Source organism: Oratosquilla oratoria, chromosome 3 (genome assembly GCF_046742065.1).
Source record: "Oratosquilla oratoria isolate Oo_2021 chromosome 3, ASM4674206v1, whole genome shotgun sequence".
Classification (NCBI taxonomy): Eukaryota; Metazoa; Arthropoda; class Malacostraca; order Stomatopoda; family Squillidae; genus Oratosquilla; species Oratosquilla oratoria.
The window spans coordinates 20,166,190-20,186,189 of NC_134779.1; the positions used below are offsets into that span (position 1 = coordinate 20,166,190).

The following is a 20,000-nucleotide window of genomic DNA, read 5'->3' on the forward strand; positions in this document are numbered from 1 at the left end:
GTGTAGTTATTATTTCGGGGGACTTAAGGATCACCCCTACGGAACAGGGTCACGTAGTGTTCATTTATGACCAGGGACTCAATGCTCAAAAAAGAATGATAATTACTTTAAACTTCAACTATCCACCCTTTCTACTATCCTCTTAGAAAATCTCCTTTACTTCTTTTATACCTCCATCTAGTCTTAATGATATCATCCCCAAGGATAGAAGAGCCTGATATTGCCGACAGCATGATGAATTATTCAGATGTTTGGAGTGCCATTACCCTACTGTGGGGTTTCTAAGTTCTTGTGTGTTAACGTGCACGCGCTTCTATGTAGCGTGTAGTCAATTATATATTTTTTCCTCCATATTTTTTCTTTCAATTTGCCACTATATCCTCTCGCTTTGTAAACATTCCTCCTCTTTCTAAAGTCTTTTTGGGTGATCCCTACTATTTCTTGGAATAATTTAGGAATGTTGTCCATTTTCATTTTCTTTCCCTCGATTCTTTCATCCTCCTGTCGTTCTTCAAGCATTTTTTCATACAAACTTCTTTGTCTATAAAAATTTCCTTTGACACATTAGTAAAAGGCAATGATATATATATTTTTCTCTTCTTTCAGCGTTATTTCTTTATGCTTCAGCCTTTGTGTCTTTGGAACTTCTCTCTTGATGTTTTGTTGGACGTTTCCAAGATTCAATATTTGTGTTTCGAATTGTCGTGGCTATGTTTGGGTTTATGTATTTGAATGTGATTCATAAATTCGCTTACCATGCATATATTTTGCTCATCTTTATGATACCGATGCTTTTGACAGAGTTATTAGAAGTTCTCATTCCTAGACCTCTCTCTTTCCAAATTATTTATTTTCTTCTATTGTTTGTGTTGTTGCTATCCCTTTCTAACGAATTACACTATGCATCACACTACGTGTATTGGAATTCAAGTGCACTTCCCGAACATGCTTCCCATTTTCTATTCCAAGATGATGTCAATTGTCATTGTGGAATTTTCTAGCTGCAGTTAAACGATTTTATTTAAGTTAGGAAAGCAGCTAAGTATTCAAGTTAGGAAGGCAGTTAAGGGTTATAGTCTAATCCTCAATTAAGTGAAGAGATGTCGATGATTATTCTTTAGATTTCTGATCGATTCCAAACAACCTCATTCGTCTCGAGGAAAGAAAACGGTACTAACATAACGATTCAGACATTCATGCTGAAGATAGTCACAGATAGAAAACATAGAGAGAATTGCCTAGTGAAGGAGGTGAAAGCTCTTTTATTAAAAATCCAAACAACGGTTGTCGCCGTATCCGTCTCTTCTCTCGTCTTCCTCCTCCTGTTTTTCCGTTCAAAAATTTCTCCTCTAAATTTCTCTCTTTCCTATAATAATAATAATTACTACAACTGCTACTACTACTACTACTACTAATGATAATAATACTTAATAATAATAATGATAATAATACTTAATAATAATAATAATAATAATAACAATAATAATAATAATGATAATAATGATGATAATACTTAATAATAATAATGATAATAATACTTAATAATAATAATGATAATAATACTTAATAATAATAATGATAATAATAATAATAATAATAATAATAATAAAATGATAATAATAATAATAAATAAATAAATAAATTGATAAATAAATAAAACTAGTCCGGAGGCCCAATATTTATCTTATCTATTTCTTAGTTATTTAATTTTTACCTAGTTTTTTATTTGTATAGTTAGACTTTTTTTAACTAGTGTTTTCAAATGTTGTACTCTTAAACGAATCAAGGGATCCAAAACCATAGATCATTGCAAATGTTGACCATATTCCCTTTGAGCATCTCGTCTATAGCCGACGTGGCGTGCGATCTCGTGGCCTGAATTGTATTTCGTTTTTTTATTCATTTATTTATTTTTTCTTTTTGTTAACTCTGAGTCCACGATTAAAAATGTAGTAGCTTGGATGTAATGATTTATCCCCACGCGCTTAATCCCATTCCCAAACATCAAGTATCAATTTCAATATAATTCTAACAAGCTTTCGTTCGACAACACGATAATATTGTTAATTCATTACAAGGATAACGAAAAATAAATTGAATTAAGAGGATCTAAATGTTGTGGCAATTCCAATCGCTGTTTACCTCCACAAAAGCTTTCAAATCGTCTAACAAACTCATTTGTGGGTTCCAACACAAATGAGATTAACACTATATGTTCAACCGTGTTATTAAGGATTACCAGGTCATATGTGTATATTTTTAAGTTGAACTGTAATTATCTTCAGTTGAACATTTGTTGATTTGACAGGCGTTTCTGTCTTTATTTAAAGTATTGCACCGATGACAGGGGATAACTTGGGTATTCTATATTGTTTTAGATGGGAAATTATTATTTGCTTTTATTTTGTGGTGCAATTTTAATCTAGGCGTGAGGTCTGTCTCATATACGAAGTTGTAGAAGGATGGTAAAGGTATTAGCGTAGTTTCATCTGACTGTTTTTTGTAGGAATATGTAGTGTGGGGAGAGTGTATGTGACTGTTGTGAGAGGTTATGTATAGAACTCGTTCTATCAGGATGTGAGATACTATTATAAGAGTACCACAATGCTAAATGAAAGCCTTAGCTCCAACCATGAGATGGCTGTGAGTAAGACGTCTGTGTGTCCTGTTAATAAGCTGATTAGAAGTATTTCGTTTCGTCTGTTTCGCTGATGGGAGGAATATCATAAGTGTATATAGGAATTTATTGTTCTATTAAATGGTTTACCGGGTGTTATTGTCATGTTATGTGTTAGGGATCGAAGTGTAGGATAGTAGTTTGTTGCATGTCGTGGTATGGAGGTATCAAATGGTTTGAATGCCTATTTGTCAGCTCGTCCATTGTCTGGAATGCCAACATAGGTTGTACCTACGAAAACGATATAATCTTAAATGCGTGAATAATCCACGATTTAATTTTGTGGATCCGTTGATGGCGAGGGGGGGAGGTAAGAGAGTGATTCCAAGGCTCTTCGTGAGTCAGAGATGATTATAAAGGGAGGGGGAAACCTGTAATGTATGCGTATGGCGGCCAAGATAGCAAAAACTTCGGCGGTAAGGGGACGAAGGGGGAAGGGATCTGGATTTTATGTCTATGGGAGAAACTCCATAACCACTCCACGAAAAAAGAGGGAGTGGTTTGTGTATATGTTCAGCAAGGAGAGATGTTCAGGATCTTTTCGGTTGGTACTTGATTGTTTACAAATCGTTCTTACTTTCCTTCGATGTCAGCTAGCAGCTGCCTTACGTTCCTCCTAAACATCTGCTTCTGATTAATATTCGCTACTTAGCATTCTTATCTAACCTCGCATAACGATATTTGCCTCCAAATATGGTGAATACACGAAATCATAGACACACAGTAGACATGCCCATATTCGGCGTTGCTCACCTTTTTCTTCGATACGCTGAGGGTCCCCAGCGTGTGGTCGTACACGACCCGGCCGGGCTGCACGTCGACGGGGGACTGTCGGCGGCCGTCGCTGCATAGGCGCCACTTCCGGTTGATGACGCCCCAGAACGCCGGACCGGAAATCCCGTCGTAGCTCCACCAACTGGACCAGTCGAACTGACCACCTGCAAGGATGAAAGAAAAAAGTTTGAGTTCGCTGTTCCTCCATTGCGGCCAAAGGGGTAATTTTCCGTTCGGCACAACAGCGCGCGTTGCATATCTTAGTCTGCCATACACTTGGTGACTTCATTTACTGATGGGGAGTTACCGTACTAGAAATATATATTTTTTTCCTACATAGAAACAATTACACTACTAAGGTTACATAGGCTACATGCAAATCTAGGTTTATAGTGGCATTCTTGAGTTTTTGTTAAATAATCATATATGACATAATCCGAGCTTTAAAGATTTATAAGATGTCAATAGTATGACGTCTGTATATAAACTAATCGGTGACGATTTAGTATATTTTCTTCGTTCTGCACATAAATTATTTCATTCAGGTGTGGAGATGCCCAGGTATAAATGAAGGGTTATTTCCAACCATTCAAGATTATATATTACTAAGTTCATTTAGTTTTAAGCTGTCTCTTTTCAATTAATAAAGTTATCTGTACTTGGGAAAATTAAATCTGTAAATATTCTTGGAATGTCGAGTAAGTTAATCGAGACAGTCGTAAGCCTTGGACTCGTGTGGCGCTCTCTGACCTACAGACAATCATCTGCAGGAGTAAAAAAAAAAAAAAAAAAAAAAAAAAAAAAAAAAAATCAGAACCATCCGAGCAAACTTATTCGGCTGTGAAACATCATCAACCTTCACCACCATCCACCGTGCACCATTCACCCACTACCACCATCTATTCATTACCACTACCACCCATCCACTACCACCACCATTACCGTCACCACCACTCTCAGCCTCCTCTCTCCACCTTCTCATCCGGTATCTTCTCAGTTTTAAATTTCCCGAGTCTGAGGCCAAGCGGCGCTATAAATGTGGGTCGTATTTTCTCTTAGCATAAGGCTGTTAATCCTCAAAGTGTGCTTCCTTAGGCCAGGGAATTTTTGCATAACCCCTTCATGACAGTGACGTCTTCTACGAGTTTCTTTTTCTCCTTGGGAGACGCCAAGCGGTTTTATTCTTCGTGGGAGACACCGAATAAAAATGAAAGTTTCGAACTATCGAGACTCCATTTCCTTCTAGCTGAATAGAATCTTCTGTACCAGAGATATAACTATAGAGGGCGTGACCGGCTTGGTGGCGTTAAAAGTTATAGCTGTGAGACTGTCAGGTGAGAAAACTAAGGGGCTTAGTTACACGTTGACTTCAGACAGCCAAGTCTTCTTGGCTCAAAGGCGAGGACGGGAAGAGATTCGTTATCATCAACAATAACGACAGTGTCATGACTAAGTTGTTTCTTGCGTTATTGCTTTGCCCTGCACCTAAGATATGCAACTTGGTACGGCAGTAGGAGAGACTAGAGTGGAGGTTATCACGTCATAGTTGACGTTATAATGACATTTGATCTCCGAGACAAAAACGACCAAAAATAACAACAGCATCCGGCACTAGGAGACTAAGACTACGAGTAGACATGTCGATGTTTAGTCTCTAACACTTAAATGATACGTCAGCAATACTGACATCACCCAGTGGGAGACTATTGTTAAAACCACTGCAAGACTATATCTAGTCTCTAGACTCGAGAGACCAAATAAATGGAGACAGGAATTCATAATCAACAATAGTGAAAATGTCATTGCACCGTGACAACATCATGACTAAATCACTGGCCACCACCACCGTTATCTCAGAGTTGGTGCTTTTAGAGGCTTGTCCACCATCCATTAAGGTATATTGCTAATTCGTAAAATATATTATGGAGTTTCCACTCAACTCAGGCAAAGACCAACAGAATATCAATGATCTGTGCTCATTCTACAATGATAAAGTCAATCGCAACACATTAGTTATATGGTTACACTGCCATTGTGCTCGACAGTGGGCAGTGGTAAGAGATACCCATTGCCGAGGTACGTAGTAGGTCTTTGTGTGTCTTATTCTCTCAATATTTGTGACACTAAGAAGTCAACCGCTAGACAACCGTTACTGGATCTATATTTCACCTAATTAATGTACAGCACTTCACAAGACAAAAACTTCACACGTTTAATTGCCAAAGGAACAGTACACTGGACTCGTAACCTTTACGCAATTCATTCTTGTAAACATGAAAATACTATATTCAGTATAATCCTTTGCGTCACCCAGGGAACGGCACGGAGATGAATAAAGTAGTTCTTCGGTATCCAGCAGAAAAAAAAGTGTCACACCGTGAGAAATGGATAAAATCTTTCACTGCTACAGAAAGTTTACACATTTGTTCTGACTGCTGGCAGACTATTTTATTCAGTGGAATGAAACCAGAAACAAATTAAGGACTTACACTTTATAGTCGTTCTAGCTGGTCGTCATATAATTCTATTCTGCCGAGGGAAGATTTCCATCGAAGCTAAACATTTCATGGAACTTTGCTATGCAAAGGGTCACTTAAAAATGATAATCACTTTACTTGGAAAGATGATATGACAACATTTTAGGTCGAAGACTTATTTGATTCTTATATAGCCTTCCTTCTCACTAACCCGACCCAACGCGCGCACACACACACACACACACACACACACACACACACACACACACACACACACACACACACCTACCTCTTTTTCTGACCTAGATGGCTCTCTCTGTCTATCTACGCTTTTCAACTTGTGTGTGTGTGTGTGTGTGTGTGTGTGTGTGTGTGTGTGTGTGTGTGTGTGTGTGTGTGTGTTTTGGTCTGCCTATCTCTCTTTTTGTGTTCTTTACGCTGTTTATATCTGTCAGTCTGTCTGTATTTATGCATTTCTGTCTTTCTGTTTGTCAATTTATCAATATTTTACCCAATCTCTCTCTCTCTCTTTCTCTGTGTGTGTGTGTGTGTGTGTGTGTGTGTGTGTGTGTGTGTATGTGTGTGTGTGTGTGTGTGTGTGTGTGTGTGTGTGTGTGTGTGTGTGTGTGTTTCCCCCCACTTTCCCTTCTCTTTTACCCGTCCTCCTCACCACTAATACATTTAAAGTTCTGCAAGTTTCTGCAGGCGGGAAAGCTAAAATCCAAAGTTATGCTAATTCCACAAGTATTTAGAATATATTTAAGTATGAATACATTTAGGAATGCAAGGGCATGAATATGTAGCCATGAGTTTACGTATGAGAGGGTGTTTGCCTTAGCGAAGGCCTGAATGTTTATGTATATTCATGGACATGTGAAGTTTGTGCAAGAGGGGAGAGGCGTCTGGTGGTCACCGCAACGGCCCAACTCCCATGCAATGGGAAGTGAGAAACCCCTGGTAAGGCAAAGCCCCGTCAGTTGCGGCTTCCCCATTTTATTATTATTATTATTATTATTATTATTATTTTTATTATTACTATTATTATCATCATTATCATTATTATCATTATTATTATTTTATTATTATTATCTTTTAAGGCCAAAGTTGGGTTGCCTCCTCACCTGACCAAAATGAAAACGCATCAAAACCCCAGAGGGTCCTGGGAGTCAAAGTCACGGCCACCGGCCGATGAGCTCAAGACGGTATCCACTGGGTCACCGCGCGACCCAATTATTGCGCGTATTATGAAAGAATTATCGATATGGCCAAGGTACTTGTACTGGCCTCACATACTCAAAGGCGATTTAAATGACGTCCTTACAAGGGAGTAGGAGTAGGAGTTCTGAAAACTACCTTCGTTCAGTATAAGCAGCTATGAAAATAAGAACATGTACGTATGTCTATGTTTGTGTGTGTGTGTATTTATTTACCTAGTTATATTTACCTAGTTGTATCTTATGAGAAAGAGAACTATGCTCGTGGTGTCCCGTCTTTGTATCTCGCAGTCTGGTTTGCTCTTAGATTCGTGTATAGTTTTTGCACACACTATTGTTTTATCCAGTTTGATTAATTTAGTTGTTTTTTTGTGCGTGTGTGTGTAAAGGGTTTCCTCGGCTAAATAACATCACCTGGCGTTAGCCACAACAAATATTGAAATTTTGGCTAGAAATGAAATGGTTAATCAAAACCCCCTTCAAAGAGGTGTTCCCCCTGATGTACATAATCACTTATCCTCCTCTGGGACATCTCTCTACTAAGCACGAAACTGTGTTTATGTCCAATTTGCTGTGAGGTAATCTAGAGAACGCTAACTAGGAAATCTCGCTGAAGTACTTCCATTTATTCACTCAAAATAGAAATCATCATTCTAGCAAGAAACAGTGTTCAAATGATTAACTTGTTAAAAAAATCTATAAATTTTCTTGCAGCATTCCGATTTCGTTGTACTAAATCATCATATTCGTGCACAGCCTTAAAGCTATGCACGAATATATAATCCAAATGTAAGACAGAAGTTCTTAGGCAATTTTTCAAATCTAACTAGACTTGTTCAAGCTTAATCATTCATGATGTTATGGATCACTCACGTGGCACCGGTTCTACTCAACTTGAGTGAGGGTGTGCCGATTAATTAATCGTCATCGGCAAGAATCGGTACTTTTTTGGTGAGTAGGCATCGGCGAGAATCGGCTATTTATTTCATTTGATTATTTTTTTTTTAAGATTCGGCATTGGCAATATTTTGCCGATGTCGATGTAGATTCTAAAAAAAAGGGGGGGGGGGCGATTCTTGCCGATGCCAATTAATCGGCACACCCCTAAACTTGAGTGAGGGTATTCTATTAAATACTTTAGTTATGATGACGTGTCCAACAGGTTTGAATTTGGCCAAGATTGGACGACTTCACTAAGGTCAAAAAGCATCACCGTAGTAAAAGTTACAGTTGTCTCGATAAACTCCATCGCTACAGTAGAGTGTTGTGGCGAATGACCTACGACGTTATTCAGCATAGGGGGCGCCATTGTAGCATTTTGTATAACACTAAACAATTCTTGTCTCACAGTTTTTCTCCTTTTCATATTCTTTGTGATTTATGATTCTCTTCATGGCAACTTTTGCATTTTACAACAACAGAAAAATCATTTGTCTAAACTGAATTAAAAACTCGGCTAAAACTTCAGCTAAACTACTGCATTACGACCAACGTACACAATCCGTACTCTCTCGTTGAATACGTATGCTGTGTGCATATCTCTCATATTTTGATATATTTGCATAACTGCTATTTCTAGTGTTATCTATGTTTGCATGTTTTACATATTTTCAACGTTAGATATCAAAACATTGTGAATTTGCTATATACCATGATTTTACATATCTATTTTTTGGGAGGAAGGAGGACTATGAGATTATATATCAATTTCTTCGGTGAAGTCATGTATGAATAATGCTGAGGCAAGTATCAAACGATTTTATTTGGTAAGAAAAGGAGGTTTCGATTGACCCCGTTAAGAGCGGGAATTCGAATGAATCCGGTAAAAAAGGGGTCTTTATGAACCAACACCATCACATCACCACCACAGGTAACCAAAATGGTTGAATATATAAGGGGGGGGGGGAAGAGCCCGGGTAGTGTCCGGGGGTCTTTTTTACGGGAGGTATTTGGTCTTGGGGAGTCTTGTCCGGGGAGTGTTTTGTCCGGGGTATTTTGTACGATATATATTTTTCCGGGAGGTATTTTTTCTGTGAGCTGTGTTGTCCGGAGGTGTTTCCTGGAGATATTTGGTCCTGGGGTGTCTTGTCCGGGGAATGTTTTGTTCAGGGAGTGTTTTGTCCTAGGAGTTTTGTCCGATATATATATATATATATATGTATATGTATATATATATATATAAAAGTATATATATATATGTACATATATAAATGTATATATATGTATATATATGTATGTATATATATATATATATATATATATATATATATGTGTGTGTGTGTGTGTGTGTGTGTGTGTGTGTATATATATATATGTGTGTGTGTGTGTGTGTATATATATATATATATACATAAATATATATATTATATTTATTTATATATATATATATACATATATATATATATATATATATATATATATATATATATATATTTTTTTTTGGGGGGGGGGTATTCTTTTCCGTGAGCTATGTTGCCCGGAAGGTCGTTTGTTCGGCTACCTTGACTGATCCCGATAATGGCGAAGCCCCGTTTGGTTGTGACCTTGTTCAGGCTGGATGTCTATCTCCAGCTGCGTAGAATAACCCAGAATTTCTCAAAACAGAATGCATACGAAGAATCATCATTTTCAATTATTGTAACAGGATAACTTGTTGTGTATGTTTAAGACAGATTGAATCGTTAGAATCTCTGCCAAGGGATTCGAATCCTGACCTGTGCGTGCATAATCACGTAGCCAAGACGCTAGCAACTGAGTTATGTTCGATGCTACAAAAGGACTGTACAAGTCCCCGAGCACACTCTACATAACTACAGCAGACGTAGTCTCATTTTCATCGATTCTTCCATTTAGGCAAGCCCTCCGACAAGTTGTTCATGTTTAAGACAGATTAAATCTTCAGAAGCTCTGCCAAGGGATTCGAGCCCTGACCTGTGCGTCTGCTGTAGCTATGTAGAGTGTGCTCGGGGACTTGTACAGTTCTTTTGTAGCATCTTACATGGCTCAGTTGTTAGCGTCTTGGCTTTGTGATTATGCACGCACAGGTCAGAGCTTCTAAAGATTCGGGATAACTTGCTCAGGAATGTCTCACGAGTTTGCTGATGGTTCCAATTTGCCTTCGACACCACATCTCAACTTGAGTTAAGATATTCAATCCAACCTCAGGAAACTTCCAAAACGATCTGAAGCAAATTAGCATAATTGAGAGACCTCAAGTGCATAGTAATCTATGAAATGCGTGCTTATACAGTCTAATTTTTCACTAGACATTGAAGAGACATTTTCAAATTAAATTTACGCAAACATCTTAAAATCTTCGGTTTGTTGACATCTTTACTTAATTAATCTTGACTAATGTCAGGCGATTTCATTCAATTTCGGGAAAGATCTGACGTTGAAGAGGCCATTGCTATCTGAAAAAGAAAAAGACATTCTCACAGATCCTATACTGACTAATGTCAGATAATCTTATTCACCTCAGGATTATGCCTCGTGCTGAAGGGATTAGATTAACTAAGTACTGCATTATCTAACCGCGTAAACCCATTTCTTATTTAGAAACCTATTACAGGCTCTTTTGATTATAAAAAAGGCTATAGCTACCAAGCATTACGTTACTAGTTTATCTACCAAAAACCCTTTTCAAACCATTCACCTCTTTCTCGGTCTTCCCTCAAGTTTACTCCACCCACCTCTGCCTTCCATTCCCTTTCTGCTAGTATTTTTTCCCTCATTATTTTCATATGCTTAAACTATCCTTGTATTCTTTGATCAAATCTATCTACCAACTCTTCCCGTCCCCATTCTCTGCTTCACATCCCCCTTTCTCATTCTATCCATCCTCGTAATTCCAGCCATAGTTCTTACACACCTCATGCTAAACACATTTAGCTTCTTTCCGGCTACCTTAAGCTCCAAATCTGCTCCGTAGATTGTAGCAGTCACAATAAAATTTTCATAGTATTCTCTAAATTTACGAGAAAAAATCTATTTGTATGGTACTTTACTACCCATGGAATAGCAATTAGGAAAACCAAGTTATTAAACAAACATATTACATGTATGTATCGTGGCTTACTAATGACAGACGATGCTGTGCATCTTGTGAACGGACTCCAGCCTAAATTGGTTTTCGATAAATTGATAGTCTTATGCTTAAACGAAACTTCTGGACACAAGACACTACATCGCCTATTATAGACTGTAAGCCAAGAGGAAATACGATCGTTATCTGCGAACCCACTTATTTGTTTAAGCATGAAGCACCAGGACCCAGCTTTAGTTGGGTACAGGAACTCGCATGTCCTTAGACCAAAATATCGAGAATATGTGATCCTTGTTGAAGGGATTAAGGCACGTTTTGCTTGATGCGATTTCATTGTTAGCCTTCTACCACAACCAATGGCGGGTGACGCGCATCCTACCTGGCAGTAGGATAAACGCGTTGATAGGTTCGGTTGGCTACCCCCCATGTAGGGGGAAAAAACCTTTGGTATATGTATGTATGTAGGTTCGGTTGGAATTGTCAGCCTCCTACTTTGCTGGTCGAAGCAAAAGGGTCCTATTCATCAACAGAGAATTAGTGCTCATTATATTCGTTTGACGATCATCATTGAGCCATGAACGATCATCATTGAGCCGTGAACGATCATCATTGGGCGATAATTGTACCAAGCAAAACGTATCTTTTGGTAAAGTTTGTTTACGGTAGCGTCGTATCAGTTTCATACAAATTCTTGCTTCCGATTACGAGTCTAACATGAAAAATCCTTTCACCTTTCTTGATTGAAACTATAAAAATGTAAGTCTCCCTATTGGGGCTATAGAATATGCACATATCTAATATTCAGGACGAAAACATTTGGAATATGTACGGTACCAGACTATCCTTCTTGTATTTGGGATTTCTTATACTGAAAGACTTTTATTTAATAATATTTATAGGTGCACATTTTAGGAATAGAGAAATTTATTTGTATACAATTCGTTACTGAGCATTTTGTATAATTCTGTACATGTCAGTTGTCATCCAGGTATTATTTGCAGAGGCTAACCCGAAAGGTGGTCTTTTTGCTTTTATTTTGGCTACCCTTAAGCTAATTCACTCACTTCATTGGAAAACCCTTGAGAACGAAGGTTTTACATATCATCCCTCTCCCTCGATGTAGGAAGTGAGAAACCCCTGGTAGGGCAAGCCTTGTCAGTTGCGGCAATCCGCTTTTTTTTTTTTTCTTTCTTTTTTTTAATCCTCTATGTTTGAGTAGCCTCCCCGTCTGACCAGGGCTGTCGGGAACAAACATAAGAAGCACAAATCGGGTGCCGGGTATCGAACTTACGACCACCTGCTCATAAGTTCGACACGGTAACCACTGGGCTACCATGTGACCCCAATCTCGTGTAATTGTCTTCCAAACCGAATACTACAGTACTTCCTTCCTACCTTGGCTACAACAACCAGGGTATTCTGTCTATCTTGTACCGTCTCGGTCAATGACGGTTCTCTGGTGGTGAATGTAAGCCCATATATCTTTGGATATTTTCATTATTGCAGCATGTCTAATTCAGTCAATTAAAAAGAAAAAATGAAAATTTTATTTGTCTTGTTTGATATTTTCCTCCAGTTGGGATGCCTTACCATTGTAATTCATTCACATTTACAAATTAGAGATTTTTTTTCTCTTTCTTTTATTTACTGTGCTCGTTCCTTCCACCTCCATAGCTTTATTTTGCCCAACTAACGAGTTTGTTAATTACCTTTCGCGCCCAGTCACAGAGCATTTTCATTTGTAATACTAAATAATTTATCTTAGAACCCATTTAGTTATTCCTGTGAGATTCAAATTTAATCAATTTTCTGCTAAAGCCAAGACTCAGATATTGTTTGATTTTTGTACACACAATTCTCTAAATTAACTCTCACTTAAATCATATCTATTTCCTTTCTTGTTTTTGAACTGCTTATTTTGGCGTACTATGAAATACTCTCTGCTTGAGCTTAAGGGTCACTTAATATCTGAATAAAGTAGTCTGGTGATGGTTAGCAATAAAAAGTGTGTAGTGTGCTCCGGGGTTAAAGCGATTGTATGAAATAAATTCAACTTTAGGATCAGGAATACACACACACACACACACACACACACACACACACACACACACACACACACACACACACACACATATATATATATATATATATATATATATATATACACATACATATACAGTATATATACATGTTTTAGGATACAAATATAATGTTAAAATTAGGTTTAGATATCTATTAACGGGTATATTATTTTGCTTTAGTTGATAACCTGATTCGTGAATTCCTTCAACAAAGTTTAAATATAAATTTAATTTGTTATATATATATATATATATATATATATATATATACATATATATATATGTGTGTGTGTGTGTGTGTGTGTGTGTGTGTGTGTGTGTGTGTGTGTGTGTGTGTGTGTGCGTGTGTGTATGTGTGTGTGTGTGTGTGTGTGAGAGAGAGAGAGAGAGAGAGAGAGAGAGAGAGAGAGAGAGAGAGATTCACCATGGTCTTGGATCACGTGTTGGATTCGTGATCGACATTTATCAACCTCCCGGATGAGAGCTCAGAGCTCGTATAACCGATCTAGGGGTAATATTGTGACCTTACACGCACACACACCCCTACACGCCCACGAGGGTTGGAGTAATACCCCGGAGCGCAGTGATACTGAAATTATTTCAGCCCTGGATGGGATTCGAACCCGGACCGCCGTAGTGGCAGGCGAGAACTCTAACCACAGCGCCACGAGGGTGTGCATGCGTATGTGTGTGTGTGTGTGTGTGTGTGTGTGTGTGTGTGTATGTGCGTGTGTGTGTGTGTGTGTGTGTGCGCGTGCGTGTGTATGTGCGCGTGCGTGTGTATATATACATATATATACACATATGTGAATATATACAAATATACATTTATATTAAATATATATATATATATATATATATATATACATTTGTATATTGACAATCAAAAGGAATATACTCGTATGCTGCTGACAGGCAGACACTAAGGAAGTGAAACAGGGAGAGAGACGGAGGAAGGATGTTGGTGGAAGGTGAGACGAGGGAAGTAAGGAATAGTACATATACATAACTGGCAGACAAAGAGGCATGTGAGAAGAGACACAGAATACCAAGTAGGCTAAAAAAAAAGGCAGACGAAGCGGAAGAGAGACAGACGATGGAGCAAGGACAGTAAACAAGAAAAATGAAGAAAACAAATGCGCATAGACAGGTAACAAAAAAGGAAATATAGAACACGGTAGAGGAGTGAGAGAGAACATGAGGACATAAGAAGGGAGGAGACTGCAAGAGACCTACACTAGGCAGTTCCATGTCCCCTACCACCTTTAATTCCTCCATAAAGTTATCTAACCTTCTCATAAAACAACTAATTGTTTTAGTGCTCACTTCATGGTTACTAAGTTTATTTCATCCGTTAACCATTCTGTTGGTAAACCAATTCTTGCTTATTTCCCTTTTGAACCTAAAACCCAAGAGTCTTGAGCCGGTTGCCGAAAACCTGAACAGGAAGCGAAATCGGCAACACATCCAGCCTCCGCTACAATTTGTCCAAAACAAACTTTCCCGAAAGTGCGATGGCACCAGTCGATAAGGCGATGGCTGCCTGCTCTTGAATCCTTGAGTACGGTGACACCGTTTCCCTTGTGACAAACACCAAACGAACTCCGACCGTCACTGTGTCGACAGGATGGACCCCGAACTGCTGTTCAAGGCGTTATGGATGAGGTTAGGGGTCAGGGCTTCCCCACCCCCGTATTTTGGGTGTATTTCGATCCCTCTCCAGCTTTTGGTGGAAGCTAGAATATCTTGTGAAATTCAGTCCTCTAGAGAGTTAGATATGTACGAGAGGGATGTGACCAGCTGCAGGGGTGTTGTTAGTTACCAAAAGCAAATTGTGTGGAAAGGAAACAAATGAAATAAACATTTGTTTCCTTCTATCGAGACATGAAAAAAGAAAACTAATCCTTCATACTGAATACCTGTAGTACTAATCTGATTGTATTGCTCAATGTTGATAGTTCTACGCGACACCATTACTTCAACTTTCATCTTGATGATACATCCTACAAGTTTTGTCTTTCCTCAGATAGTTTTATTCAGTTGAAGGTTTGAAATGGAGGGAGTGGGATTAAGGGGGAACGTGGCTAGGGAGTCAAATGATTTGTTCAGTAAATATATCTCACATATTCTGTTCCTTCATAACGAGAGGTCACCGCTTACCTGCAGCCAAAACCGCCACCTTTGCCTATTGTACACTCGGCATATAAACGATTAACCAAAAGAAAAGGTTAAAATGAAAAATGAAAGTTCTCTGTGAAAGCATTTTACGACGGATGGAAAAGGTGTAGCATCTGCTGGAGAAAGCGAGTGAAAAAATAGAAGATGAAAGCGAGGGTGGACGGGGACGGAGAGCAAAAGTCAAAATTTCATCTTGCCCTGTTTGCCGGAAACGGGATTAGGTCTCCAACACACGGGGCAGATGTCCGCGCCTAACTGCGGACAAGCCCGAACTTACGACTAGTCCTTGAGCTCCGGCTCCCACAGTCAACGCGTAAGTTTTAATCTGGTTGTCGAGGGGCGATTTTATTCAACTGAGCGAAACCTTCTGCAACCAAAGGGTTAGTGCCTTTGGACTACCACGGTCGTCTTGTCATTTTATTTTGGTTGCTGTCAAACGCTTTTATTCAGGGAAATAAACGGCAGTCAAGAATATTTCAAGCTGACACACACATGATGTTCATGCATAGGTGGTAACCAGCCAAACCTCATGCTCTATCTATCACTCTATGAAGAAATCATTCAAAAGGAGCAAGTGGCGGATTTTACGTGTACCCTCTTTCCCCGGAAAGATTCGAGGGCGCGGTTTCACCCGCACCGTGTGAAAGGGGTCTTGGGCGGAAGGTCTCAGCTCCTTTGCTACGACGACGTTCCCCAGGTTACATAAAAGCATCTGCTGAACACATCATCTTTGCAAACAAGTTAATCGAAATTGTTTCAAATCCTTTGTTTTGATGATATTCTTTAAAATGGGTTTAGTCTATTGAACACGTCATCAGGCTTGGTCCCTCTCCTGCGTATCACGGCTTTGACGATTGCTTTAACTTCCACCAAGTGATTTCATTCAGCTGAAGAGAACACCTTCCAAAGCAAAGGTGTTAGAATATACAGTATACCGTGCCTGTCTCGCTTATCAATTTCTCTTTATCTATATTTTTTGCTGCGTTTACGATTTTATTAATCATTCTACTTGTCACCATTAATTCTGCTCAATTCAAAGGATCCTGTCTGTATCAAAAGAGTTAAAGGAATCGTCAGATAATTGTCAGAACAAAGACTACAAAGTCTTTGTACTACACCCAAGGTATCAATCCCCGTTTAACCAGAGTTAAAACATACAAAGCATATCAAGAGACTAAAGATACATCGAGATGATCAATATTTCTCTATCTCATCCAAGAGCTATATGAAATAAGTCGTTTGGTGTCATACTTCATGAAACAGAGGCAGTTTGAATTGCACCGAATAAAAAAAAAAAAAAAAAAAAAAACGGAATCTGAAAGTAGAATATAATCTAGCCATGGTTGAGCGCTGAAGTCAAAGGGTGCTAAGCACTTTCAACGCAGTGCCGTACTTTACGAATATCATTCTGGCTATGAACAGACGATTTTGTACAGCCAAAATGACGATGTCCGAACTAAAAGCGGGGTCTTACCTATCGAAACCCGGATTCAACTTGCTAAAAATCTTTTGTCTTTCGCCGGAACAAAATCCGTGAGGTGTGAGGAACCGGGTTGAAGGGGTTAATGGGTCAGAAAGGTAGAGGCCGGATTTACTATCTGTTTGGAAACCTGGAGACGGGGGAGGGGAGGGGAGGGGAGAGGAGGGGAGAGGAGGGGAGAGCTAGGCAGGCTCCTCAACTTAAAGAGGCCCTACGACCGAGCAAAGTAAGATGAGGAGGAGGAAAATGGGGAAGAGGAGGAAGAGGAGAAGTAAGAGGAGAAGAAGGGGGAGGAGGAGGAAATAGGAAAAGAGAAAAAGGACGAGTAAGAGGAATAGGAGGAAGAGGAGTCACAATAAAATTACAAGTAGGAGTAAGAATAGGAGTAGAATTAGAAGTAGAAATATTAGGAGGGGAAGGAGGATTAGGGAGAAGGGGAGGGAGAAAGGGAGAAGAGGAGGAATAGGAGAAAGAAAAGGCTGAGGATGAGAACAAGTAGTGCTTTTAGGCAATATTCAACCCTTCTTCTTTTGAAGATGATTTGAAACCGAATAGCTGGAGCCACAGAGATGGTATTAAAGAAGAAATGTTTTGTGTATAGCAGGAAACAGAGAGAGCAAAAGTCATGTGATAATTTTTTTTTCACCGAGATGAGTATCCAATTGTAAAAAAAAATATGCGTGGCTCTGGTCAGTAGGGGTGGCACTAAAGTCCCTAAAATATTGGTTACCTACAAAATATGTAGTCAATACCTTATAAGGTATTGATAGTGGTATAATAGTAGCAGTAACAACAGTAGTAGTAGTAGTAGTAGTAGTAGTAGTAGTAGTAGCAGTAGAAGTAGTAGTAATAGTAGTAGTAGTGGTAATATTAGTATTAGTATTATTGGTAGTGGAATTGGTAGGAATAGTAATGGTGGTAGAAGAAGCATTAGCAGAAGTAGTAGTAGTAGTAGTAGTAGTAGTAGTAGTAGCAGCAGTAGAAGTAGTAGTAGTAGGAGGAGGAGGAGATGGATATGGTAGTTGTGTCTCTTGGTAGGAGGAGTCTGTCATGGAGGATGAGGACGCTTGCTTAGAGCCTCTAAAACATTTATGGTATTCTGTTCCAATGACAGACGATTTTATTCATTTTGAAGTAGGCCTTGCACCAAATGGGTTATGGTCCTCTCAATCATATTCCTTACAACGATGAGGTTTGTCTGTGATTCTGTTCTGGCCAATGCCGTACCGTAATATTTTAGAGTAAGTACCCGTGGCTGAAGACTATAGTGAGGATTTTTTTACCTCTGCTTTCTGCAGATCGCTTTTCACCTGTGTAAATTGGCCGAAATACATTAATTACACACACACACATACACACACATATAAAGGACAGAAATTTTTTTTCAGAGGAAAGTGACTACTGGAGAAATATTTATTTAGTTTTAAGTTTTCAATTTCGTAAACTACATATTCAAAATAGGTTAAAAGCCTTTTTCGCTCTAAATGAGTTACTACGGAAACAAATACGCTAATATCGCCTTAACCAGAATATGAAGAAAATTTTCCTCCGGGACGTGGGGAGCTATTCGAGACGGGCTACAACGCAGCATATTTAATAAAGTCACCCCTACACTTGAAGTGACTTAACTAACAGATTTTATTAAAGTCACCCCTACAACGAGTTCACTACCGAGAAGGGACTGAAATGAATAATTTTATAATATAATTTCCTGGCGGCAGACACTCACTGGAAAAGGGCCAACAGGTACGAAAGTGGTTAAGAAAAGTAAATAGACTCCTCAGTAATAATAAGTAAGTTAATTAATACGAGGTCAAAGTCAACATAATTTACTTATTGACCTGCATCTCAAAAAAGCACGGGATTTCAAGTCTACCGAATAATTGAATTCGACATATTAAATACTTTATTCTATTAATGTATCTTTGGAATTAAACTTTCACAACTTTTCTTTTCTAGTTAAAAGTACTAAATGCATAAGTTATTGATCTCAGTTCTAATTACTCTTTTCAACTTTTACTATCTCTAATATTTCTGTTCGTGCGCACTTTAGGCATTTCATGATAGTATAACTTTGTTTCATCTTCAGTTATTTCAAAATAGGAAAAAACAGACGTTTGGAAGTTCTCTCCACTTGGATCAGCCTTCAAGATAAACAAAAATGTAGAGTATGTATCAAACTACGATAGTATACTTACTAAATCTACAAGACTATCATATACATACACACACACATATATATATATATCATATATATATATATATATATATATATATTGGTGTATTTAGGTAGCAGGTCGTCTTGTAGTTCACGATTTTTTTTTTTTTTTTTTTTTTTTTTTTTTTTTTTTTTTTTTTTTTTTTTTTTAAAGAGTTCTACATCTCTGTCGATGGAATGGTGAGCAGGGGGTTGCTCCCATAAAAGTTGTCTGAAAAATATTGAAAGTTCTTGTAGACGAATAACACTCTATTTTATTAAGCTTTCGACTTACATAGGCCATCTTCAGGTTCTGATACAGTCAAAGAGGGAAACAGTTTGTATACGAATCTAGGATGCAGAGTGCGAGAAAAGAGAAACGGGATTGGTCGAGACTGGCCAATAGGGATCTAGGCATTGACCCGGAACCCCGTTTGCGAATCTGCCTGACCGGTATGTCATCCGTCTTCTTCTCTAACAATCTTATAGCTTGGGTGAAACTTTTTGAGGCTAGGAATTATGTACACGTCAGTGATTTGAGAGCTGAGTGAAGGATTTTTGTTTTTGATGTAAAGAGCTTCCAATATGCAGTCGGAAGGTGTCTCTCTTTGCAGGATGGAAGTACTTTCGACTAGCATTTCTCTAGTTAGACTAATCCCGTGGATCTCTTCTGAATGCTTCTTCGGAGCTCTGTTTGATAGGTGGAGTATCAGGCGTCTGGAGAGCTTCGTGGTTGTTCTTCCGATGTATGAAGAGGACAGGGCTTAGGCGAAGAGGTGAATTAGATGTGACGAGTTTAAACACCATATGAGGACAGAGCCTTTATTTGTACGACGTTTCGCTTATTACAGCTTTTTTAAGTACAAGTTGAGATACA

The 20,000-nt window shown here is 38.6% G+C and overlaps 1 protein-coding gene across 2 annotated transcripts in view; it reads right to left on the reverse strand.

Annotated features, from left to right (window-relative positions):
* LOC143019537 (carbonic anhydrase-related protein 10-like) overlaps positions 1-20,000 on the reverse strand; it is a 946,303-nt gene that overhangs the window by 611,120 nt on the left and 315,183 nt on the right. For both annotated transcript variants that reach the window (XM_076175256.1, XM_076175265.1), the window contains one exon: positions 3,431-3,615. In XM_076175256.1, the coding sequence (XP_076031371.1) occupies positions 3,431-3,615 (185 nt within the window). The remainder of the gene's footprint in view (positions 1-3,430; positions 3,616-20,000) is intronic.